The sequence below is a fragment of the Telmatherina bonti genome (genome assembly GCF_933228915.1).
Source record: "Telmatherina bonti genome assembly, chromosome: 5".
Classification (NCBI taxonomy): Eukaryota; Metazoa; Chordata; class Actinopteri; order Atheriniformes; family Telmatherinidae; genus Telmatherina; species Telmatherina bonti.
In genome coordinates this window covers 10,058,606-10,084,738 of record NC_136623.1, presented here as the reverse complement: position 1 = coordinate 10,084,738, position 26,133 = coordinate 10,058,606, and the positions used below count along the sequence as shown (strand labels likewise).

Sequence of the window (26,133 nt, the reverse complement as noted above, 5' to 3'; positions counted from 1 at the left end):
TCTGCAGATGTGAACATGTTCCAATCTGCTAAGCTATCAGAAATAGTGAAAAAAGAGTCATGATTGTTATAGCAAAGCCTGAAAGCGGTTCAGTTATTCTTAGCAGCTGGTTTGTGGCTTTAATTTCTAACTCTTTTAACTCTTTCAATCCTATGGATCTATGTTGATTTCTCAAACTGGGTGAGCTCTTACATGTCAGAAAGTATCATCCATATGGGAGTATTTTCAGATTTAAAGGGATTTAAATTATTCATCTTGGATAAAAACATCATAAATTGAAATAAATGTTTGTTTGGTTTCCTGTCATTTCAGGGTAAACAAAGAAAGAAATTATCAAGAGAAGAAGTGACAGACATCTGCAAAGCTCTTCCAAATTCACACACGTATATCTGCAAGAAACATGTCTTCAAGTTTATTCTCATTAGCTTCATAATCATACTGTGTGGATGATTAAATGTGATTATCAGATGCACGGTCTTCTCACCACGCACCTCTCTGCTTCTCTCATATACAGGGGAGATGCTCATTGTGTGCATATAAAGGAAGTGGAAACTAGTTTATTTCTGTCAGATCAGAAAGTAAAAGCCTGCGGTGGTCTGACCTTTGTGCTCATGTAAAACCTGCTCTTGTTGTTTCAGGTCCATCTGAGTCTAAAACGTTACGTTTTCAGGACTTCTGTTTTATGCTGTTGCAGATGTTTTTTCATCTGTCAAACTTAAGTTGTAATTCACATTATTTTAAACATAGAACTGAAAATGTATAGTTTAAATGATTTGTTTAATATATGTATGATCACTATATTACACAAGTCATTTTAAAAGTGATGTGAATTATGCACTAATAAAGACTATTTAATTAAATTTTCTCTTTCGTTTAAGTGCATTGTCACCTGCATAAAATCCAAAGGTCTGAAGATAACATACTAATAGCATCATTATTGATTGTTTTAATTATTTCCTAACTGACAAAATATGTACGCACATTTGTCAGAAAAACTTAATGAAATGGAAGATAAATGCAAGAGAATATATCTGTTTTTGAGATATACTTTTGGATAATTGTCAGTATCAATTGTAGGATTATCTTTAGAGAGTGAGATTTAAGTGCAACACCAGTCCATTGATCAAATGCTCAATATTGAGTTGACTCAAATGTCTGGAGTCACGGTAAGTCGTGGTAAACAGTTAATACTCAGCTGGGACTCATCTTCCTCAAGTCTCAAGCAGCCACAGAGGCTTTACTGAGATTTGACAGTGTGGGAGGCTGTTTACATCTAAATATGGGATCACAATTGATCAAGAGGGAGTTAAAAAAAAAAAAAAAAACAGAAAAAAATGACAAAGAGACATATTTAAAACATATGTAAATTATTCCACAACAATGCAGAAGAAAATGCAGTGGCTATCCTTTTTAGTCTTATAAAGCAGGAAAAATGAGAATGAAAAGAAAACATAAGCCTACTCCTTTAAATGTAACAAAATGCTCTCAGCATCAAGTTTTTATAGGAAAATTGTCCCCCAAAAATCAATGAGCTGCTGGAAGGGTCACCAGTCACGTTCTGGCACCTGTGCACTACAATTTGCATAGATCAGTGGTTTTAATCCCAGCAGCCGTAATGCATATCAACTCACCAGTATGGCCTAAAAATACTCTGGCTCAGACAGAAAAATTCATAACTCTTAATGGTTAAAGAAATAAAAAACAATCCATTACAGGTCTCCATCCTACAAGGCTGATCTGTCAGCTGCTGTAAAATGAAAGCTGAAACTTGAGAGATTGACAGTATTAGTAATAATAAAGCACAAAGTATTTTTTTTTTATTCCATCATTTTTTCTCTGCTTGATCTTGAAAAAAAACATTAATAGAAGAATTGATCCAATAAGATTTTTTGTTTTGCTTTAATAAGCTGTTGAATGAAACAATTTTGCATTATTAGTATTTTTCTTTTCTTTCTTCGCTAAATAATATCTAACACGAGTTTTTGAGTCCATATTTTTTTTGGCTGTAGTCTTTCTTAACATAGTATATATTTTAAATCCTTAATGGGCCACGACATATGGAGACTCAAAAGGTTTTAAAAATGATTAAATAGAAAACATAGGAACTGGACCGGTGACATGTCCATGGTGTACCTGCCTCTCGCCCTATGATTCCTGGGATAGGCTCCAGCCTCCCTGCACCCTTTAATTGGACTAAGTGGTTAAGAAGATTGATATATGGGTGGATTACATAAATGTGAGGAAATTGCTCAAGTCAATGAAACTCTTGCACCACTCAAAATTGCAAGTTAGTTTTAATGCAGAGGAGGAGAATACGTTTGAATTCAAGCGCTTTACTTACTCTGTAGATAAAATATTTGTTTTAGAAATTGGGGGTTCACTTCCTCAGGTCTATGAGGTGTGTCAAACTCCAGCCTTCGAGAGCCAGTATCCAGCAGGTTTTTGTTGTTTCCCTTTTCCAACACAGCTGATTAAAATCAAATAGGTCCAGCAGCTTCTTGTCAACTGATTTGTTAATTTCTGCCACAAAAACCTGCAAGATACCAACCCTCAAGGACTGGGGTTTGACACCTGTGAACTACAGTACATGTAGTACCTTAAACAGTCAACAGAGGGAAGTATGAGCCTTGATATTTAGCAGACGTGACTTCTCACACACACCTACAGACCATGAAACGCAACCAGATTATTACTCACAAAACAAAGGCACCATTTTTGATGAATACACACAGCTTTAATAAACAAATAGACATATGAAATGTTTAGTGATATTACAAATGAAAGTGACAGAAGATAATCTTATTTACATAAAATAGTTGAACTCCAGTACATTACAGATGGATATGAAAATTATGGAAATCATATAATTTATGTTTCACAGTGAAACATTTGAAGCGTATGTAAAAACTGGCAGTTTGGGAAAATGTTGGCACATTTATGGTAGGCACTGAGCTTTCATACTACTCTGGGTGCTTGCTCTGATAATATGTTTATAAATCTCACTTAACTTTCAGATACAAGTTTTAATACAATATTCCTGGAACTACTGGACTCTTGGATATAGAATGTGGGAAATTAACTTTTTGCTGCGTTTTTGCTGAGTCTTCTTTAAAACTTTTAATCTCCAGACATGCACTTTATTATAAAATTTCGGTTGGTTTTTCTTAGATGTTCATACAACATTAAAGCAACAGAATGCCAACATACTCAATGACAGAATTCACATGCTGAGTTGAAGCTTTGTTTCACCTTCTTTATTAGCTTAACTAGTTAATTAGCATAAGATAACAGCGGAATGCTATTACTTTTGCTTACATTTGTTCATTAAAATGTTTTCTTCAAAACATAAAATGTCGAATAAGTATAGAATAACATATCTGACATGATGATATCACTACAGAATAAAGTAGAAGTAACTGGACCAGAGGACCTTCTTAAATTTAACAAGTTAATTAGCATAACTTAGCATGGGAATGTCAAATGCTCTGCCTGCATTGGCACACTTTAAATGTTTTTCTTTAAAAAAAAATAAAAAATGTTAAATGAGTGGAGAATATTGTTTCATCTGATGATGTTGCTACAGAACAAATTAGAGGAAGTGTTTGGACCAAAGCACCATGTTCATTAGCTTAACTAGCTAATTAGCATAACAGCACAGCAGTGTGGTTTATTTGATTAACATTTGTTCATTGACCAGGTTTTTTTTTTCAGGTTTTTTTTCCATAAAAAAAAGAAAAGAAAAGAAAATGTTGAACAAGAATATAATATTTCACCACAGTACAAAACAGAAGTGACTGGACCAGAGCGCCTTCTTCATTAGCTTGTTAGTTAGCTGACATAGCATGGAGGTGTCAAGTGTTTTGCATTTGGTCATCAAAAATGCTTCCTTTCTTTTAACAAAAATGTTGAATTGTAAGAATAGTATTGATCATAAGATGATTTGCTCCATAACAACAAAGAAGTCATTTTTACCAGTTCACATTTCGCTTTAGCTTAACTGGTTAGCATAACATAGCATGACAGTGCTATTTCCTTTGCTGACATTTGTTCATTAAAATGCTTACTTTAAAAAAAAAAAAAAAAAAAAAAAAAAAAGTTGAATTAGTAGAGAATAAAATATTTCACCTGATGAAATTGCTCCAGGAAAAAGTACAAGTGTACAATGAACCTTCATCATTAGCTTAACTTCAGCATAACATAGTTTGGAAATATCACATGACTTGCTGACGTTCGGACATTAAAGTTACTTCTTCTTTTTTTTAAAAAAAAATAAAAGTGGAGATAAGAGAACAATATAATATTTTATCTGAATCACTACAGAAAAAGTATGTGTTTGACCATAGCACTAAAATGTGACACTAGCACAGTGCAGCAATAGAGACCAGTTTCCTTGCAAAAATGTTCACATAGTCATCATTAAACAACAAATGTACCTTTTCATCATTTAAACAACTTGTATATCCACAAATGACAATGAAAATCTTGATTAATTTCTTTTTTCATGAATAAAGTTTCAGAAGATTTAATGTGTTTTATGATTATTTGACTAACAGTGTTGTATGTAACTTTCACCTCCATCATCTGGAACTCTGACATTCACTGAGCAACAAGCTGATATATACAACAATATTTTTAATGTTTCTTCAGCTACATTAGTTTGGGAACTTTGTTAAAGCCAATTATAAACATTCACTCCTATAACTTGACTAAGTATTTGCATTTCCCTTTTCTTCTCGCATATGTAACCGTAGGTTTTGACCATATACAGTCTACGGTTTTGACAAAATATTTTTAAAAATTATGGAAAAAAAAAAATAGGTTTCTTCTCTGCCTATAACTAAAGCTAAATATTTTATTTAATGAAGTAACATAATCCAAGTTGTAACTCATGCAAATATAAATAGAGTATAAACCAGGAACAGGAAGAAAAGGCTAAGAGTGTTTTTCAGTGGTTATGAGGTGCCTTCCATCATGTTGCAGGTAAACAGAAACAAAAGATAAAAATATTTATAACTGCAATGATCTAACTTTCCCTCCCTTGAAACAAGATTTGAGCTCACAGAAGCTAGCCTCTCTTTCACCTGAAAAGTTAATGTGACAACTAAAATCTCCTTTTTAAATATGAAGCATCATCTAGAGCAGTGTGTCTTAATACTGGTCCTCGGGGCCCACTGCCCTGCACGTTTTATAGGTAACCCTACTTTAACACACCTGACTCAAATCAGTGGCTCATTATCAGGTTTTCATAGAACTTGGCAAGCAGTTAATCTGTATCAGGTGTACTGGGGTTAGTAGGAACTAAAACATGCAGGTTAGTGGGCCCTGAGGACCAGGATTAAGAAACACTGACCTAGAGATTGAGCTCTCGGATCTCTGGACAATAACTGAGGTAAGACACTAATGACTCTCTGAACTGCATCTGCACTTTATACTGTTAGTGATCTCTTTCAGAAAGAAGAAACTTCCTTTGTGCAGCTTCAAAGTGAGAAACTAGAGGAGTCCATGTGCTGAGAGGGGATGCTGTGTGCATGCTGACTGGTCTCCAGGTTCTGCAGATCTTCCATCATCTCCTCGATCAGTGGAGGCATGGAACCTGGGATCTCCATCTTCAGGGTCACCACTCGCTCAGCTCCTGGGGGGATGGACACAGACGTGTAATGACAGAAAAATAACTGCTACAGTAGCGGACACCTCCAGTGATATTTAACCGTTTGAAAGTTGGATGACACATTCTGACCTTTTGCGCTGATGCTGCGCAGGTCGGTGATCTTCATCAGGGCCTTGGGGAACATAAGGGGCATGCTGGGCCGCCGTTTACGGGAGTAGATCTTCAGCGCCTCCAGCAGCGGCTCCTGCAGCACCTCAACCTTAGATGGTTCCTCCAAGTCCTGTCGGTCTGTTCAGACAAAGCGAAGGAAGAGAATAAACCTTTCAGAGCCCTTTTTTCCTCTCTACAAGTGGAGCTCCTGATGTCAAAACATTTCAAAGACAAGCTCAGTACCTCCAGAGACGAGGCAGATGGCGCTAAGGAGCCCGCTTTCTGTCTCATCCATCTCCAGCGGCAGCAGTTGCCCTGCAAAAGTAAAAACCTGATCTGTCAGCGGTCCGAATCCTGCGTTGTGGATCTGGGTGCGGGTGAGAGTCAGCCCATCCGAGAAGGTCATAGTGTCTTGGTCAGGAGTGTAGCGGGTGCAAATCCTCAAGATCTGGAGGAAGGAAAGAAGAAGAAAACAGAGAAGGATGAAAGACATTTTGAAAGATATTGTAGTTGTTTGAACATTTTCCATCATGGGATTTCAATTGACTCATACATAACTTAATATTTGTACATCAGTTCATCTGCATATAGATTTTATTCTGTGTTTTTTCACTTGTTGCTTATTTAACACCTGTTGTGTCATTATATGGAGCTGCTTCATCAGTTTCCTGTAGGCTAACAAAAAAGGAACAATTCACTCTCCTTAAATCTAGAGATTCCTTATTTAACACCCAACTTGTTATGTTTCATTTGAATAAATATTGTGTGTAATATTTCACAAATACTCCTGTCTGGGGTTATTTTTACATTGTTGTACCTTTGCAGGTGTAACTGATATTTCAAATGTGTTCACTTCACCAGCAACCATTATTCAGGCTCAAGTTTAAAATATTAACACAAGACGTGTACCACCGTTAAATGCAATAGGAGATAATCTGGACAGTTGTAAATACAAAGAGTTGTAAAGAGGTTAGAGTGTGATTTAGTGCGAATATTACATGCAACAAAGCTTTTCACTGCAAACAGACTCGCTGCTGATATTACAGCCATATGGATACATTACCAGACACAGATGGTGGTAATAACAGAGAGACCTGGCGAGTGACAGTTCAGATGGAGCGAGGAGGAAGCTGAATAAAACATGCAGCTCTCAGCCTGAGCTGTCTGTCAGTTTGTCTTGAAATGAACATCAAGTGAAAGCACGTGGTGACAAGCAGCTGCGTTGTCGCAGGAACCCACCAGGATGTCGAGGCAGGCAGCTTTAAGCAGAGTGATCTGGTCAGCGATGGTCAGGCCGGTAAACCCAGGCACTCGTTTGGCAAACTCCACCACCTTGATGATGCACCTGGTGGCGAGCTCGCTGAACTTGTCCCAAAGACCGAGGTCCAGCTGGATCCTGTGATCTGAACTGGAGTTCTGGTTGGAGAAGAAAACATGAAGAATGTCTGTCGGGGTTGGAGCTTCATGCTTGAAGAAAAACAACAAAACATGAAAACATATTTTGATGCAAGTTAGCTGCTAGGCTAACGCTATGCCCACTTAGTTCAGCATAAATGCTTTTATTGTTACTGAACACTGGCCCTATTGTTTTTTTTTCAAGTTTATGATTTGCTTTCTGACTTTAATGCTTTTTATTTTATTCATAGTCCAGTTTTTTGGTTTTGCTTCTTTTTTGCACTTTGGCTTGAATAGTAAACCTTACCAAAAAAAAACTGTAAACAAAATAGAGACACAGTTTATTATGTAAACATGTTAGTCTTTTTTACATTTTAAGCACTCATTTACAGCTTATTTACATTCTTCATTATCTTTATTCAATAAAAGGGCTTTGAGGGCTGTCAGCAATTTAGTGGAATATAAATTTAATCAATTATGGCACATATAGATCCTCCACATGATACCAAGGTCCCTGACAGTCCCATCTCATTCACCAAAAAGATTAAATAAAAAGACTAAACACATTAGAACATTACAGGGGATTCAGACATATTTTCAGGGGGGTGCTACCGACATGTTTTATCTGTTCCTCATTCCACAGAAGCACAATCCTTACAAGTTATACCTCGTTGTAAAGGTGACTAATCAGGCCAGAATATACAACACCTATTGGTTAAAGAGGAGAAATAATTTGATGAACATGAATTTCCTTGATGTTGGTTCTATGTTTACTTGTATTGCACTTTTCATTACTGTATGTTAATACCGTTAGTGAGGCACCAGTGATGAAGTTCAGGAAAAGCTCCACATGAACTTTGACCCGCCGCTGGACTTTATGTAAGATTTTAACATCAATATTAGATATTTCAGCCTACTTTTGTTAAAATATTGATGATAGGAGCTTCAGCAAATATCAGCTCAGCTAGAGCTGAGAACTGTTTATTATTCGATGATTAATCCCGTAAAGTAGGGAAAAACTTTTGAGTTTCCATGAATATTGTGTCAAGTCGGATCAGGAAATATTTTTTTCTTTCAATGGTAAAAACTCACGTGTCTTCCAAGCATTTATTTTTGTTGTTGCGTGTTCCGTTTCCTCTTTTTGTAACACACATTTTCAATCATCGATTCCACCCCACGACTTGTCAAACCGCATTAATGTGATGTTAAATAACTAAAATGTTTTTATAGGGTGACAGCAGAACATGTTATGTCATCATGTTTAGTATAAACTCATGAACACCAGGAAGTTTTTAGTCATGCAGGCATGAGCAGGTTTTTCCCGTTAGGATGAGGTGTGTGTAACTGCATGAGACACAACCTGTAATTTTGTGTTTACTGCAGGTGACAATAAAAATTTCCTTCTGTCGCCTGACAGAAAAGCAGCTTTCAGTTTATATGCATTCATGTATTCCTCAAAAAAATGATTATAAAGTGATTTTCTAAAGCGTTTCAGGCTTTTGGGTCTGCTGACTGACATGCAACTATTGGTAAAGATTTTCATTTGATTTAGCATGTTTTACTTAACATTTTGATAAACATGAGATCAAAACTAGAAGTTCCAGATGTGTTTTTATTTGCTTTGCAAATGAAAAACCTTCATAGATTAAAAGTGATAAACGTGGTTTGCTTTGCAAATGTATGAAATACAAGATCTGCGTTGATACAGAATGAATCCGTTTGACGTGTTGACATGTTTTTCCATTTGCTTTGCAAATGAAAAGCCTCCATAGATTTAAAAACAACAAATGCAGCCCAGTATGAAAGCAGCTGTCCATGACACTGATATAGAAGCCTCCATTGTAAAAACAATGAACTCTAAGTTTGTCTAGTTAAAGAATATTCACAGAATAATTTGATTTTTTTTGAGTGAAAAATGTTTGGAGTGTTTGAGAAGAGAAGAAAAAAAGGCTAATAAAAAGCAGATGGTTTATCTTAAACAGGCTAACAGGTCAGGACTGAATGCAGTGTGTGTATTGATCCTCTTTGTGTGATGAGTTAAATGTGGAATTTGGGTAAAATCTTTTCCTTTCAGTTCATGTGACTCCTGAAAAAAAAAGCTTTTCTTAAATCCACTAAACTACCAGTACATGGCTTTTCAATATGAGCAGCAGCTTTCTGAGTTTGTCTATTTTTTCCCATCTCCAGTTTCTCTGCACCTCGCCCCACCTCTTCTCAGGGGTCTGCTGCACCTTTCGGCCATCAGCCTCTTCCTCCCTTGCTGTTTGTTCCCCTCTATAAACTCCGCTCTAAATTCCTCTGCCAGTTGCTGCAGAAACGTCTTTTGAGTTATTTAGGTGCCAGAGCACTTCCTGAAGTTAGAGTGGGCGTTTATTCCTCCATGATCCAGTATGTTGTAAAATACAGCACTGATCAGTTTCTGCAATATTCACACATCATCCGATCTAGAATGCTGCAACTAAAAATAAAATCCTCTACAGTCAAAATGTGGCCCAAATACCTTGAAATAATCATATTTCCTCTGTCTTAATTTAGATTTCATTTGACAAAGTTATTGATTATGCAAATGTTAACTGGACTGGATTGGCGGTTTCAGAGTTGGACTCCAACTGCTGCCTGGGATTTGTGGGAATTGTAGTTTTTAGGGACAATAAACCAGTAGAAAGGAGTAATTGGTGTCAGTCTTCTGGGGATCTGTTTGGTTTTGGTTTAGCTTCTTATCTAAGGCCTTGTCCACATGCAGCAGGGGATCTCACAAAGAAAAGGTATTTTTCAGCAATTTGGCATGTCATCCACATGCATGTGGACATTTATAACCAGGGTTTTAGGTTTTCAAATGTCACCATCTGTGACAAAAAAAACCATGACGTCCTATGTGTGACCAGCTCTAACCACTGGGCCACTGTGCAGCCCAGTAATGGAAACAAAAAGATGGTAAAAAATAATCATAATCAATATTGGAGATATTTAGACAATATTCAATCATTTTCTTGTTTTCAGGTGTTAAACTATCAGTCCAACTTAATAAAAGCATATAGAAATGAATGAAAAACTTGTTGACCATTTCCTCGAGTTTGACAACTTTGGAAATAATCAGTCATGTGTGTATCGATCTGTAAATGTAAAACCATCCACTTCACTGAGTCTGGCATCCTAACATGACTCAGCACTTTCCTGATAGAGAAAGGAATCGGTCTGATGAGCCCTGCGGGAGGACTATCGAAGAGCCAATCAGCAACATCAGTGCGACTAGCGCCATTGTCTGGCTGACAGAACTGGGTTTGTAAGACCATTGTATTCTGGCAACTGGTTAGAGGATCAAATCCCTGCCCCCACTGAGACTGGTTAAAGGGGATTAAAGATAGAAACAAAGCAGATCATTCTTTCAGATATCAAGAACTAACCACAAATAACTTAAATAAATCCCTCACCTTGTTTACAGCTGGCAAATACTCATTGACCGATCTCATCTGGAGCAAATAACCACAGTGGAAATCTGATCTGTTGAGGTTTGGTTATTTATTAACAGATTGTTTTCCTCTTCTGTTTGCTGATGTTCCCTCTACTCGATGTTGTGTTTACAGACGTTTTAATATTCAAACAATGATCTACAAGAGCAGGCTTGTGTTCAGCCACTGCTACACTGAGTGCTGACCTTTGGGTAACCAGGCAGCCTTTGAATAATGATCAGTTCTGAAGGGCTTTAAATGCCACTGCCTCGCAATTCTTCCCAGTTACGGATCACAGCAGCCATTCCAGCATTTCTCATTTACCCAGACGTGGAAAACATTCTGGTCTTGTATGTTGAGACTCACTGTGGTGTATTTTCCCAGCTGGCAAAGGGAAGGGAAGGTCTCTCTGTGAGCCCTGCAGATCTTTTCCACAATCAGGCCGAGCTCTGCCGTCAACTCGTACGTCTCCATGATGGTCATCTTCACCGCCTCTTTCTTCCCCTTCCTCCTGTTTCTGTCGTTTCTCACCGCTGGGGGGGGGATGCAGGTCATAGGATGTCAAGAAAAATACAATAGAACAGATATTTTCACAAAGTAATTACATACCAAAAGAAGTATATTTTTCAACACCTTAAAGTCCTGCAGTTTTCTTCTAAAATGTTTTTTTTTTTTTAATGAATGAATGTTTATTTCAAATATATTTTAATATATTACATGGAATTGCTGACATGTAACAACGTGGAACGTAGCAAACAAACACATTTAAAAAGGGGTGGCTTTTCTGGGTGGGGCACGGCCCCCCCTGCTTGACACGCCCCTGTGTGTCAGTAACAACAACTCAGGAGGTCACAGCTCCTTTAAAAGCTGCATTCCTACAGATCAATTAAAATCATAAAATGGAAAAAACAAAAAAAAAAAAAGCACATTTTTGTTCTTGTGGTAAAGTTATTGTATCATGCAGAACTGGAAGAAGAAAAAAAAAAGAACAAATCAAAATCATATTATATGTGTGTATAGCTACATGTGTGTAGCTACTGTAGAACACACAAAGAAACTATTCACTTCTCCTCAACAGCTTTAGTCACCAAACATATTATTGCTATAAAAAGGCTGGCACTAGTCCCATGCTTGGTAGGCATTTTTAGATTCTTATCCGTCCAGCAACAGACTCGTGGAGCCCTCTGATTGGTCCTTAACTCATTCTGCAGCATAAACAAGTCAAAGTATGCAGCCAGAGTCACACTACAATAATTACAGCAACAAGGCAGAACAATGAGGTATGCAGCCAAACTGCATAATTCCTTTAACTGGAATAAAGTTTATGCTGTAGATGAACTTTCCTTTATTTCCTTAAATCAGTTTGTCATCAGAAGGTCAATCCACCATGTATTCAGCAGAGATAAGTGATTTTTGGAGCATTAAGGTATTTTCTAATGCAACACGGTTTTACACGGAAGCAGCTGGCAGGGATCTGTGTGGGTCATCTGTTCGCACAGGAAGCATGTGAAGCCGCCGAACCAGGTTAGTCTTTCGTAATGGGCTTTGGTAATGGTGTCAACACGTTTCAGAGCATCCCACTGCCTTCGCTCAGGCAGCTACACACATGTCAGGGGAGCTCCAGATTACGCAACACCTCAGTCTCTGCCTTCCACCCTGCCACAACTCCCCCTCCTATCCTTCTCTTCCTCCTCCCCCTCTGAATGTCCTACATCTAGACGTCATTGTGTGAACACTCCAAGCGAGATTGTGTTACACACTGACCGAAGAAGCTGGTGGGCTGTTACATAGCATGCATCTGTCTGATACATGTGATGTTTTTATGTAATGTGTTTAATGTGGTCGAGCAACAACGAGAACATGTGGCTGGGTGGATCCTGCACTGCTGCCTGGTCGCCGCCCCCCCCGATCACTTAACATGAAACACATTCTCAGTTATCTAGGTCACTGCATTGCTGGGTAGTACAGAGGTTGGAATAGTTTCCAGTGTGCAGCGGGGCGCTAGAGTCCTGTTAGACTCCTGCATGAGTTCTTTAGAAATAAACACTTAAAAAGTCTTATCTCACTTTAATCATGAAGACTTATATTTGGCTGCTTCTAACTAATCTAACTGAAATGTAAAAAGTTGTGCAGCTAATCTTATGAATTACTATTAAAAATACCATTTAGTTGGAAAACAAGCGCAAGGACACATCTACAGTATTCTGTCCTGAATATTGCCTTTAGGTATTTTTAATCAGGCAGCATTCAGCTCCAGTAACTTCCACCAAAAGACAACAGGACAGCTTGTCTACTGCCTGCCAGACAAAGCCCAGGGCAAAATTTCCCCAGGGTTCTTCCTGTTCTGGACGCTGTGATAATTAGGCCACTCAGATGAAGGTTTCACCGTTTTTAGCAGGTCACAGTGTCTCAGTCAGACGAATCTGCTCAGCTTGTAGCTGCGTAGACTGTTCCGGTTATATAAGACTGAACTGTGCACGGTGCTGCAGCGGGTGGGGGTTGGAGGAAACGTTCTTTAGTTGGATGAAATGATCCTTCAGGCTGAAAAGATGAATCTCTATGGAGTTAGAAGGACTCAATAAAAAAAGAGGGCACATTTGTTGATCTTTACAATAGATGTTAATTCAGTGGGTCAACATAGGAAAAGGTTTCAGGTTCTGCTTTCCCATTTAAAGAGAAACATTTGTCCGACGCTTTTTCCAAAAGATTTGATAGATTAAGATATTTTCTACAGATTTCTTCTTAAAAAAAGAGGGTTAAAGATTGACAGTTTCGCACATTTGCAAATAATGTTGCATAAAACACTGTCTGCAGGATCACCAACATACAACATGCTCATGGAATAAACAGGTCATGTTATTATACTGAGATTTTCCCCTTCAGTGCTTTACAGACTTCTGAGTTTAAAAGCTCTGCAAGAGGTACAAAAGCCACAGGCTGCATCAAATGGTGCTCAATAAAGTCTGTGTCCATCAAGGAGTCGGGCTCTGGTGGATGGTTTGACCCAGTAAACCATGATCTCCGTTGCAGTTCCACAGCAAACCATAACCTTACCTGGTGGGTGGGTTATACGCTAGACAGAGATAGATGTGGGCTTCCATGAATCATGAAGAAGAACACAAACAAATGACTAGAGTGGGAGAAATTCAGCATTTTGCATTTAAAAAACAAAAGATTTACAGTATGGTTTAAACATGGTGCTGTTCCCACTTAGTTCTTATTGTAGATTTGCACAGGCAGTGACGATTCTTCTGACCAATCAATGGACTGCAGTGTGTCAAACTCCACCATTTACAGTCAAAGTCTGCTACAGAAATGGAGGTGGGCACAAAGTGGTTCCATACAAAATGTTTTATTTAAGATGAATAAGTAAAATGTGTAAAAGTCTGTCAGTTATGTAGGTGGTGCATGGAAATGTATGTGTAACCAAACCGAACCATAAGGCGCTGCAACTGCACAGAACTCAGGTGATCTTACAGCTCATGTCTAGGAGACACTGAGCTCATGCTGGGTCATAATGTCACAGTTTATTCACATTTTCCAGCTGCTGATGAATTAATTTATTTATAGCAATTATCTAATCTGATCATTTGATTTTGACTAAAGAGTCACGTGTCACTCGGGAACTTACACTCTTTGGACATTCCCACAGCGAAGCACCTCTGCAGGCGGCAGTACTGACAGCGGTTCCTGGTGATCTTGTTAATGATGCAGTTTCGGTCACGGTGACACGTGTAGACCATGTTTTTCTGCACGCTGCGGCGGAAGAAGCCCTGCAGGAACACAGCGGGGAGCAAGATGATTTAAGATACAAGAATACGAAAGGAATCCTGGATGAACTTAAAATAGAAACCTGAGGTGGGAATCATTTTATCTTAAAACACCACAATGATCTGACAATGTAAATACAGATAAAATATATACGATATAAATGTTTTACAAGGTAAAATAAAAATTAATCTAAAACGCAAACTTCTGTGCTAGTAAAAAAAAACAAAAAAAATATTGTAAATAAAAAATAGTAAAAAAAAAAAAAAGAAAGATATATATATATTATAAAACATATTTTATTACAAACAGTGTGAGACATTTTGCATCACATAATGGTAAAAACTTTGCTTAAAATCCTGTTAAACAATTTCATATTTTTCTTCTGTCTCCTAATAGATACCAGGAAGCAGAAATTTGCAATAATATTGATATATTAGATGATAATAATGAGTAACCCCCCCCCCCCCCCTCACACCACACAGGCACGCAAAAATTGATAATTTTTTGTTCCATTTTTAAAAAGTAAAATAATACTTCATACAAGAAAAATGGAGTTTTCTTGTCAGTTTTCCATGCTGTAAAGATGGTAAAGCAATATGTAATTAAATAAAAAAAAAAAACCCAAAACAATAAAATCTAAAATGTGACTGCCGGCTGGTTTAATTACTTGTCAAGTAATTTGGGTGATGAATCAACTGCTGTGGCCTGCAAGCTGCGGCTAAAATTAACTGTAACATACGTCATTCATCCCTCGAGGGAAATTCATTTTATACTTTGGTTTTTTGTTTGTTTTAGAATAAAAACAATAATAATTACTGGTAATTACTGGAAGATAGTACCTTGTTTCAGAGGGCAATGGCCGCTGGCAGGAATAATCTCAGGTACCTTTACCATGAGCCTTTAAATGTCTTATTTTCAACAGAGACTCTTGACTTAATTCATAAAAAGTAAAATGTCAGCAGTTCCCACTACATGAAAACGCATAATTTGTATTCTTGTCAAAGCAGTTTCCTGCTTTTTAACGTCCATGTAAAGCAACCCAGTCAAATTTAAAAGCAATGTTGTGATACTACAAATATTCTGTTGACATTATTCAGTGAAAACCACTTTGTTCTCAATGTTTTCCTGTTGACTTTAAATTCTTTGCTACAGTCTTGCTGTATGTATAAATGTACTGCATAATGTAGTATTCTATCTCAAGTCCTTAAAATAATAGCTAAGTTAAGAATACACTGATGTGCAAACACATAAAAAGTCCTGTTAGCATGATTGGTGCTAGCGCCATCTTGGCTAGGTTTGCTGTTGAAATGGAGACAACGGGGAAATTGTCACAAACCAAAGACCTCAGTTTTCCTGTCCGTACATAAACATTACAGTTGTAATCAGCTCCAGTATTTAATGTGGATGCTGATTTCCAGAGTTTTATTTCTGCGCTCATCACTATGTTAGCATATTGATTAAAAAAAAAGGCACAAATACATAATGATGTGGTTATTAAAAACACAGATGTTGGTGAGTTCAAGGGCTCAGACCTGCACTCTGAGAGGAATAAAACAGGATATAAATCAGAATTGATAAAATTATTTGGTAAAATTACAAAACAAACTGCCCTCCAGGATGTTTCCAAACACCTATATCAGGTTCTCAGAGTAATATTTATCACATGACAAACACAATATTAGAAATTGTTCTAAATGTGGTAAAATGTGCTGAACTGGTTTACTTTAAAATTATCTTCTGAGTTCATTTCAATCTCAATATAAAAAATAAGGCGTTTTCAAAGTCTCACACGGTCAATTTGTAGCGTCTGACTGTATAAAAGTACCTTTAATAGACCTCGTTCTACATGACAGAGGCTCTACTGTGAAGGTGGGCTTGACGTGTTACCTTGCAGCCCTCGCAGGCGCTGACTCCATAGTGGTAGCCTGAGGACTTGTCTTGACACACAAAGCAGGGCTTGTAAGTACGTGGAGGTGGAGGTGGGGAAGGGGGGCTGGCGAACAGGTCGTCCGAGCTGGAGCTGGAGTTGGAGCTCTGACTTTCCACTGCTGCAACACACAACATGGCACCACACAGCAAGGATGAACAAGCACGCCAAGGAGAAAGACCATGTAGCGCTTTGATTTATTCAGAACGATATCTGTCTAAGTACATGATTGAATAACTTGTCAGTCTGTCTGGATATGATGCTGCATTCAATGACATTTAGGATTTCCAGTGTCCTACAAAGCAGAGTGACAGGAAAAGCCCAGAAGAAGACACACCTAAGTTTGGAATTTCAGGAAAAATTGGCAAATTTTCCCAAAAACAAGCAGTTTAAGTGAAAAAAACAGTTCAAATTTGTAGTTTGTGGCAAATTTACAAAAGAAATACGAATAATGTCTTATTTAAACCCCAATTGTTCAAATAAATTGGTGATTTTTTGATTGTTGATTTTGACAATACCAGATTTTAAAAGGTTTACATCCAGACTTAAGAGCTGGATAAAGACACATCAGGTCTGCTCTCACTTTTAGTATTGTAATTTTTTCCATGTGGGTGGCGAAACGGTAGTTTAGGTTGAATGTATTGACAATGTTCTTAGTTTGGACTGATTTTTACTGACAGTCTTGAATGTGTTTATTTAATTTTACATTTTGGTGTGTATATATATATGTATATATATATATATATATATATATATATATATTAAAAGGCACATGTGTGTAACTTTTAATTTTGAAATGCAATGTCATCTGTGTGTACTTTCTTATTGTGTAAAAGCCCAACATTGAAAATCAGCCTAGAGTAAAATGCTGCAGTATGCGCCCTCATTAATGGACTTACTTGTCCCTATCAAATAAAAAAAAAAAAAAAAAATAGACTGATTAGGAATTTGGACTTTCCATTTGTGCTGAACACTGACTGTAGTTTCAGTAAGAAGCGATTAGATGGAGAAGTTATTAAAGTATTTGCTGGTTTTGATGTAAAAATGATGCTTGATGACCAGATTTCTCCAATTCTTTTTTGTATTTTGGTGCACTTAGAAAACTCCTTCAGATTTTTTCCAAATTTATTTTCTTATTGTTCTTAATGTGAAAAAAAATCCCAAAGTCTTTTCATGTTGCTGGTTTCACCCAATAACGGTGAGTTCACACCAGACGCGTTTTGAGCATCAAGTTTACATGCGGAGTCTATGTGGAGGCGCGTCAAGGAGGTGCCAAGCTTTCAAGTGGCGCCAGAGATGGAAAATCCGATCTTTTGCCGCTTGACGCAAGGCGTCAACCAATCAGAACGATATACGTCACGGGCCGGGATGAGACGAAAATAGCGCTGGAAGCGAACCTCATCAGCACGCAGCTCCTGGAGTAAATGGTGAAAGTCACTAAACTCAGAACCAGACCAGTGGCAAGCGTTCAGCGTTTTGAGCATTTTTGACGCTCAAACTACGCCGCAAGTCCTCGATCTTTAAAGTCAGAGTAAAATCAGTTCACTGATCTGAAACAAGACTAAAACAACAAATCTGTAGTAGTAACAGTAGTTCCCTCATTGTTAGCGTTACCATAGCATTATTATTATAAGATAATTAATTAAATGATAAATAATTCAAATCAAGGTGACAAATATTTAAAGCTTATTTGGATCCTAAATGGTTGACATAACCTTTAAATAATGTCGTATTTCTAGGTTTTTCCAAGGATTTCATTGACTCACAATCTAATATGAGATCTGCATCACCAGATAGTTGTGATGTCAATCGTATCAATGCAGGTAAATCCTTCAGAATATTTGAAAATCTGATTTAATTAAACTATAATGGTCATATCCTAAACTTTTGCCTGCTCATTCACTCCCTCAGCGTTCTCGCTGCCATCCGTCATGCTTCCAGGTCATGTGAGTGAAAAATTGTGCCTTCATCTTTTCTGGATGCCAGAATCTTCATAACTTTGGCGGTCTGCTTAACCTTTGCCTTATTTATCATATCCGATACATACAATTTGAGATCTTTTGCATCACCTTAAGGTTAAAAATGAGCTATAAAGCCTGTTTTACACAATCTGATACATGTCTTCTGCCCCTAGTGGATACTTTTTGCACTACAATCATTTTGACATCACAAAATAATAAATGTTTAACATCAAAAACACATTTTTTGTATATTTATTTGAAATTTTTACATTTTGTTGAAAGGGAAAATAAAGACTGGATTAAAAAATAAAAGAATTTTCTTTCCATTTTTTTTCTTGGTCGGGCTTTAAAGGGTTAAACTGCAGAGAAGTATTACATATGATTGAAAATCCTGTAAATAGTGAAGTTGAACTACAGCACTGCAGATGTTGAAGTTAAGCCGCAGACTCAGATAATCTAATTTAAGCTCAGTGGATTTACAGTCGAATCAACAGTTTTATACCTCAGTTGTTGCAGGACTGAGCAGGAAGGTCAGAAGGTTATGGCTCTACAGAGGAAACCAAAGTTAAGAGCAACTACAGTCAGTGGTTGCATTGTGCATCAATTTTTTGCAAGGTCTTGGAGCAAAAAAATCATCCCAAAAGTCTGGGTAGTTTGTTGTCTAGAAGTTTCCGTTTTCAGCAGAACTGGCTGTGATTGACTGATTAACCGAGCCAGTTTATTATAGTCAGATTAACTTAAATATACTGCTAGACATATTTTATCAACATGGAGCAGCAGAATAATGTTATATACATTGTTTTAGGATAACTAAAACATTCAACTCCTGCAGTTGTGCATTTTACCTTTCAAAATGTCAATACTCTTGTTAAAAAAAATAAAATAAAAGGAACCCCACTATATTTAAATGTGCTTCATTTAAACAGGCCTGTACGTCTATGAAAGCAATTCAACTGGTGCAATAATGTGTACGGTGGAACATAAAACCACCAGCTCCAGGTATATTCATCTACAGAAACTATGGAGTCACACTTTAGGGTACTCCTTCAGATTTTCTTTTGTCTTTTTTTCTAAAGAATGTATTGAATTTGTTTTTGTATATTGTTGTCATTCATTGCAGTTTCCAGTAATGTGCTCAATTTTATATTAGTTTTTTCTTTTACCATTAACCACTTCTATCTCTTTTATATTTATATTTCTTTATCATCTATACTTGGACAACTATACTGATTCTGTTTTAGACTAAGAGATAAGAGGAGACGTGAAGTAGGTGGAATGCAGGTGGGAAGGTTAACACACACGATGCAAACAGGAACGAGAAAGAAAAGCCAGAGGAATGACTAAACGGAAGAAAACTACACAGAGGACAACAAACTGGCATGTGAGAACTGAAACTAAGTGGTGTATGTAGTGAACAACAAGACACAGGTGAACACCAGCTGAACTAATGAACAGGAAATTGGAAGCTAAAACAAATACAAACTACAGAATAAAACAGGAAACAAAGATACTGTGTGACAAGACTATTTATCCAGACAGAACCACAAAACCATGACTAATCCCTGAGTCTTGATTTCCCAGTTGATCCGAGTCTGGATTAAGTCTGAAAAGACCCTGATTTCTTATATTAGGATAGTTTTTGTTTGCTCAAACTGAAGGATTTTGCCTCTAAAATCATCCAAATCCATTTTCCAGTTCTCATAACCAGATATTAAACATATTTCTATCCACTGAGAGGTGAGAGATAACGGAAACATGTTATTTTTAGAAATAGTAATTCATAAGATATATGAAATATAACTCCAAAAAATAAACATATAACTGAATAAAAATTCCAGTATTAGTTTTTATATTTTAATCTACTTAAATTTTACTTAAACTGAATAAATCGGCCTAAAACAACTGGTTGTGCAGGAGGGTTCAGCCTCTAGCTCAGAGGCAACTCCGGTCCTGCTGCAACACATCTGACTCTTATCAATGGGTGATTAGCAAACTTGTGTTTATCTTCAAGCTCTGCAAATTCTGCTTATTAAGTCTGAAAGGTGTCAAGTGTGTTTAAACAACCTGATTTTGCTGATCTTGTATTCAGCTACTCCTGATGAGGTCCATTTTATTTTTCATTTTCCAGAAGTTTTCACCACATTTTAGTCAAACAAAACCTTAGTTTAACCAGCTACCAGCCTCTGTAACCAGGATCTGATGGAAGGACCCTCCCTACAACATGATGCTCCCGTCACCGCAGGCAACCATCAGTGATGTCATCACTTTCTCCATACCAGTGAATTTCTACCTACGTTCTTTGAGGACCACATTCATGCAAATACTAGCAAGCCGTGGATCACCGTACCCCACCGGGTTGTGAAACCATGCTTGGTTTTACACTTTCAGTCGTCAGATTCTCACCATACATCAGTGTTTCTCCATTCTGGTCCTCAGGCCCCCCCTGCCCTTCATGTTTTACGGGCAACCCTACCTTAACACACCTGAATGAAATAAAGGACTCGTTAACAGCAGCAGAGAACTTGATGAGGAAGTTCAATAATCTGATTCAGGTGCTTTGGAGGAGGAACGTGTCTAAAACATGCAGGGGGGGTCTGAAGACCGGATTTCAGAAACACTGCATTAAACACTGCAATCTGACTACTTGCTGTCCTTAAATAAAGACATGTAGACTCACTTTTGTCTTAAAATAAATAGAAGAAAATCATCTGTTCTGCAATGTTTCATAGACATGTTCTGTTAATTCAATGTTTCAGGAAAAATCAAAGATACAGGATAAAGATGAAGTGTTTCACTCTTATAGCTCCACCTTATCCTGACCCCAATAATCCCCCAAAAATGGGGGGAAAACTAACAGTGGAAAATCGAATCGAAAAATTGAAAATTTAGATTTTTTGCTTCACAAATCCTTTTTTTTTTGTTTTAAAAAAAATCAATATCTTTTTTCAAATAAATAAAAATAATCCATCATAACATTTTTGTCTTTTTTTTTTGTTTTTATTGATATTTTTACTTGTCTTTTTTGGCATTATAGCAGCAGAATGATGATCTGGCTTCTTTGTTGTTTTTTTTTCTGTGTTGGAATCAAGAAAAATAACTTGCACAAAAAAAGTTTTATCCATTTTTTTTTGTTTTCATTGTACAAAAATCAACAATATTGAAGAATTGTGGGAATCGCAATTTAAATCAAATTGTCATCCAAAAAAATCTGGATCAAATCGATCCATTTTATTTATTTATTACTAAAGTTATATGTGTAGAAAATATTGTACAGCAGATTGTGATGACCCTCATTTACTTGCTTTTGGTTCTGGTGTAAAAAATTCAGGATTTTCAGGCTCTTAAAGCACCTGTTCCATGTGAACACAATGTCGAGATGATTAAAAAAACACTCGAGCAGATACACTTCAACTCACCTCTGTGTGAACGCGGTCTTAATTTTTAATCACAATAGCTCTGAACGGCCCTGTGTTCCCCAGGAGGGGAACCACTCTAGACGGATGTCACACTACGATTTACCAAAAACATCACTGTGATCTTAAAGGGGAATAAAAATGTTCAGCACTACAGCCAACAACTTGTTAAACAATCATATTATTAATGTTTATAAAGCAACAACTCAGACGGTAAACGGACCTGCTGGACATAACTGAAGAGACACAATGACTGGAAAGACTCATAAATATCAACACCTGACATTTAGTGACAAAACATGAGCTTGTGATGAAACCATCAATAAAACAGGAAATCTTTCGTTGATTTCTGCTGATTATTTGTTGCACAAAGCTGCTGTTTACAGTCGAGATGTGTTTCCTCCTTGCACAGTGACAGGACTTTAGTGTAAATCTGCTCTAATCTTATCAGCTTCATCTGTGATCCTGAAGCCACAGAGACACCCCCCCCCCCCCTCACCTCAGCACACAAACAGCTCTGTTTGCACATGTTAAAGTTAAGGCAGAGATCAGACTGTTAAGCCAAAATGTGTCATCTCTTCTTTTTTTTTTCATGCAGTAGTTTAATCTGCAGCTGGAGAGATTGAAAATGACCCACTTCTGCTTCTTCCAGCTGTGTTGCAGCTTCCTCAATCAATCACAGCGCACTCTCTGCGCCTCTAAATCTGATTTCTGGGAGATTGGGGCTCGCTCCCCAGAATCCCCGTCGGCCCTCTGATCACCTCCACCGCTCCGATCCTGACAGAAAACGAAGAAAGCTCTTTTGAAAAGGGGACAAAACGAGAAAAATTGCTCATCTCTATCCCCTTGAACCTACGGCCTCTGGCTGAACCTAGAATCGTGGGGTCAAACGAGGAAACCCCCATCAGGCTGATGGTTTCCCCAGCGCAAAACAATGCCGGAGCATGCCACAAGCTCAACTGACTGATGAGAGGGAGGATGGAGGGACAGAAAGTGTGTGTGGCGGGGTGGCCAGGGAGAGAGGGGGGAAACCAGTTGCCCCCATCCCAATTTAGGTGGTGTTGTATGATGTATGCCACAATGCATTGTGTGGGTGAGTCAACAGAGAAGGGACTTAAAGATTTGGGAGATCTGGAAAACTTGCTGCAGAGGTCGTCTTTATTTTAATTTCTGGGTTTTTTTTATGACTTTAGATAACTGCATGTTTCCTCTATAAATCCTTTATGATTATACTTCTCTAAAATCCCTCATTTCACACGCTTTGCTCACTTTTAGCGTTGCATTTATGGGCTGATGGCTTAGAACGGCAAATTTAGAAAAAAATTGATAAGTTGAAAGCAAAAGTGAAATATTTAAGCTTCTGTAAAGCAAAGATTTCCAGATTTATATGCATGTTCTTTACTCGTGCTGAATGATTGTTTTGGCTTTTTAATAAATAATTAGACAAAAAAGAAAATCTGAAAACACCAACAAGCAAAAATATAAAGACGGTGTTTTGATATTTTACAGGTAAAACGATGAATAAAATTATTTCAAGTTATTCCTGCTAACAGGTTTAATAACTTACTGATTCATTTACATCTTAATGGGAGATAAATCTGCTGATATGATCATAAACGGCAATAAGACTGAAAAGCAGCCATGCAACATTACGCCCCCCTTGCTTCCCGAACAAATGCACCTTTTCTTTTTATGCCTGAAAAAACTAAACTTTTAACTTTGGAAAACAAGCATTTTTCTAAGCAACAAACACTTTTAAACCCAAATATGTTTCATTTGCTTCAAATTTATGTGAATAACATGAAATCATTTAGATCTGACAGGCGGGGAAAAGAAACCTGAATGTTTCTGCAGGTCTATGTTGCTTTCGGAAAAACAAGTTTGGATAAAAACGAAGACATTTTGCAGCTATTTTGTTTTTGTTTTTTTGCCAAAAAACCTATTATTGATTCCTGCTCCTGGCTAAATGATTGTTTCTACTTTTGACATCTTCATTAAGATTCCTGAATTGGGGATGAATAAAGTATCTATCTATCTATCTATCTATCTATCTATCTATCTATCTATCTATCTAAGATCTGTTGAAAAACATAAAACAAAGCAGTTTATGTCCTTTATATTCAACTGCATTTATGTTATTCCTTTATGAGTCAAATTTTTACATTTAATGCACAAAAAATGAACAACCTCAAGCTCATTTGCACATTTTAGATGCATTTTTAATAATTTAATTAATTAAGTTTTTGGATGAAAAAGGAAAACCTTTGATTAATAAATGCACATTAGAGCAGCAGCTTTTTTCCATCCACTCAAACAGTTTTTGGGTCATCAGTTCGTAGTGAGTTTTCTGAGAAAAGAATTATCTTTAATGTTCATTATTTTTGTTTGTGAAATGAAAACCTGATGCTTTACTTCCATTTCTGGCAAGTCTGGTTCTCCTTTAACCTCCTGAGCTGGTGACCGTCCGGTGAACCCGCGGTGACCCCAAACTGACCGGCTCTTCCCCGTCCCAAACACAGACCACCTCCACCACACGGGCACGAGCTGCTGGGAGCTCACACACAACTCTGTTTTCTGCTCGCTTCACATCATTCATGTGTTGAAAAGAAAAACTCCTGACAAGCTTCACAGTAATAAAGACAGCAGAATGTAGAGGAGGTAAAACTTTACTTTTAGCATTTAGAAGCAGCAGCAGGCAGGTGTGTTTACAAGTAATGGCTTGTAAACACACCGATGAAGCTGCAAAACATGCAACTTAATTAATAAAATCTGGCATAATTCCTGTAATCGGTTCCATTTGCTCACAGATAGAGTGGTAAAAGCATGTAATGTGGATGCATGTGGCTGGGAGGGGGGCTTTTGCTTTGGGTTTGGAGGAAAATTCATTTAAATTATTAGAAATCCAAGTTTCACAGTCAAGATATATAAAGACTAATTTTCCACGTGACACGTGAGTAGAAACTATAAGCAGTAATGCAGAACACAAATCATATTTAATCTTTTTAAAAGTCCATTCAACATTATTTCTGCTTATTATTAAGCTTTTATTTCACATGCATTTTTTTCCTTTCAGCTGGAAATCTCATGATGCTTTTAGATAAAATCATTTCACAATGTATTACACATTTTATTTACTAACTTTCCTATCATGTCAATACTTTAAATTGCTTTATTGCACCCAATCCATTTTATTTGCCTCCATTTTTAGAATCTATTATTTTTATCTGTCAGGTTTATTAGAGTCAGACTATATCCAAATGCACGGCATATTTTCAGACAGTAAATCAAATGTATTGATTAATTTATATAAAAAGAAGCTTTAAAGATGATTTCTTCAAATAATCCAGAGGATTAACCCATACTGGTAAAACCAGTGCGCTGCCACAGACTGGGTAATCTGCACATCCATTGCAAAGGTGGTTGTTGTCATCCAGTTCAGACCTGACCTTCAGTGTAAAATCATTACATGAAGTTAACAGAAGCTGAGCAATAAGTCATGATATTTGCAAAGCAAAGCAGAAGCGTTCACATCAGACAAAAAGCCACGTTTGGCACATTTACAGCCTTTGATTTTGGGTCAAACGATATCAATAAAGTTGCTTGATCTCACTAAACACAATTGATTAGTCTTGTGGAGGGGGAAAAAATGCAGTTATTTGCTAATGTTTTCCTCTGAGGCAGAGCCTCTGCGTGTTTCTGCACCATCACTTCGCGCAGCATCACTTTCCACCTACATTGAGAGCAGCGATGCTCCTGCCAGTCCGACTCGATCAGCTCCGGGAAGAAAGCTGCCAAATCCTGCTCCTGCTCCTGCAGCGTGCACGCAGGGCTGGAAGTCGAGTAGAAGTCTATGAGCTCTCCTGGACCGAAAACTTGAAATTCCATGAAGTCAAACATGATCTGTTCTGCGGAGTCCGTCTGCAGATTTTTGTCAGCATGAAAAATCCTTCAAAAAAAAAAAAAAAAAATGGGCGAATTTTCCTTTTGCTTGCACTGCTGTAGTTAATGGGTCACAATCGGGTGTTTAACAGCAAAGCATGTCTGGATGATGGGCGTGTGCGCGCAGGAACAGACCTATATTTCCAACAGCCGGTCATAAAAACTGTGCGTGTTGGCGCGCAGCCAGCGGATTGTAATCCCAGCAGTCCAACACATCCAGCTTGTTTTGCATAACAAAGTTTTTTTTTCTTTTTACAGGACTTCTTAATCTTATCTGTTCTTTATTGACAAATGTCTCAACTTAACCTGCTTCATACTAGTTATGTCACAGCGAGGGATGGTGTTACCTAATGTATGCGGCTGAACTCTGCGTGAACCTCCTCCGCTGCTGCCCTTCACATGACCCAGCTGCTGTCTGACATCACCACCAGGGCTGGAAACCAGTACCAAGGCTTTCTCACTTACCAGTGCTGAGTGGAAAATAGAAAAGCAACTCTCCTTCAGAAACATTTCAGCAAGT

At 37.5% G+C, this 26,133-nt stretch overlaps 1 protein-coding gene across 1 annotated transcript; it reads right to left on the bottom strand.

Moving 5' to 3' along the window:
• Nucleotides 1–5,477: 5,477 nt before the first annotated feature.
• Nucleotides 5,478–25,571, bottom strand: LOC306755978 (retinoic acid receptor beta-like; the record flags this gene model as incomplete). Its single annotated transcript, XM_079240568.1, has 8 exons — nucleotides 5,478–5,632; nucleotides 5,738–5,896; nucleotides 6,002–6,206; nucleotides 6,998–7,174; nucleotides 10,969–11,135; nucleotides 14,234–14,375; nucleotides 16,261–16,421; nucleotides 25,409–25,571. 8 exons carry the CDS (start codon nucleotides 25,569–25,571, stop codon nucleotides 5,478–5,480), a joined length of 1,329 nt encoding a protein of 442 aa, XP_079096694.1.
• Between the last annotated feature and the right edge of the window lie 562 nt (nucleotides 25,572–26,133).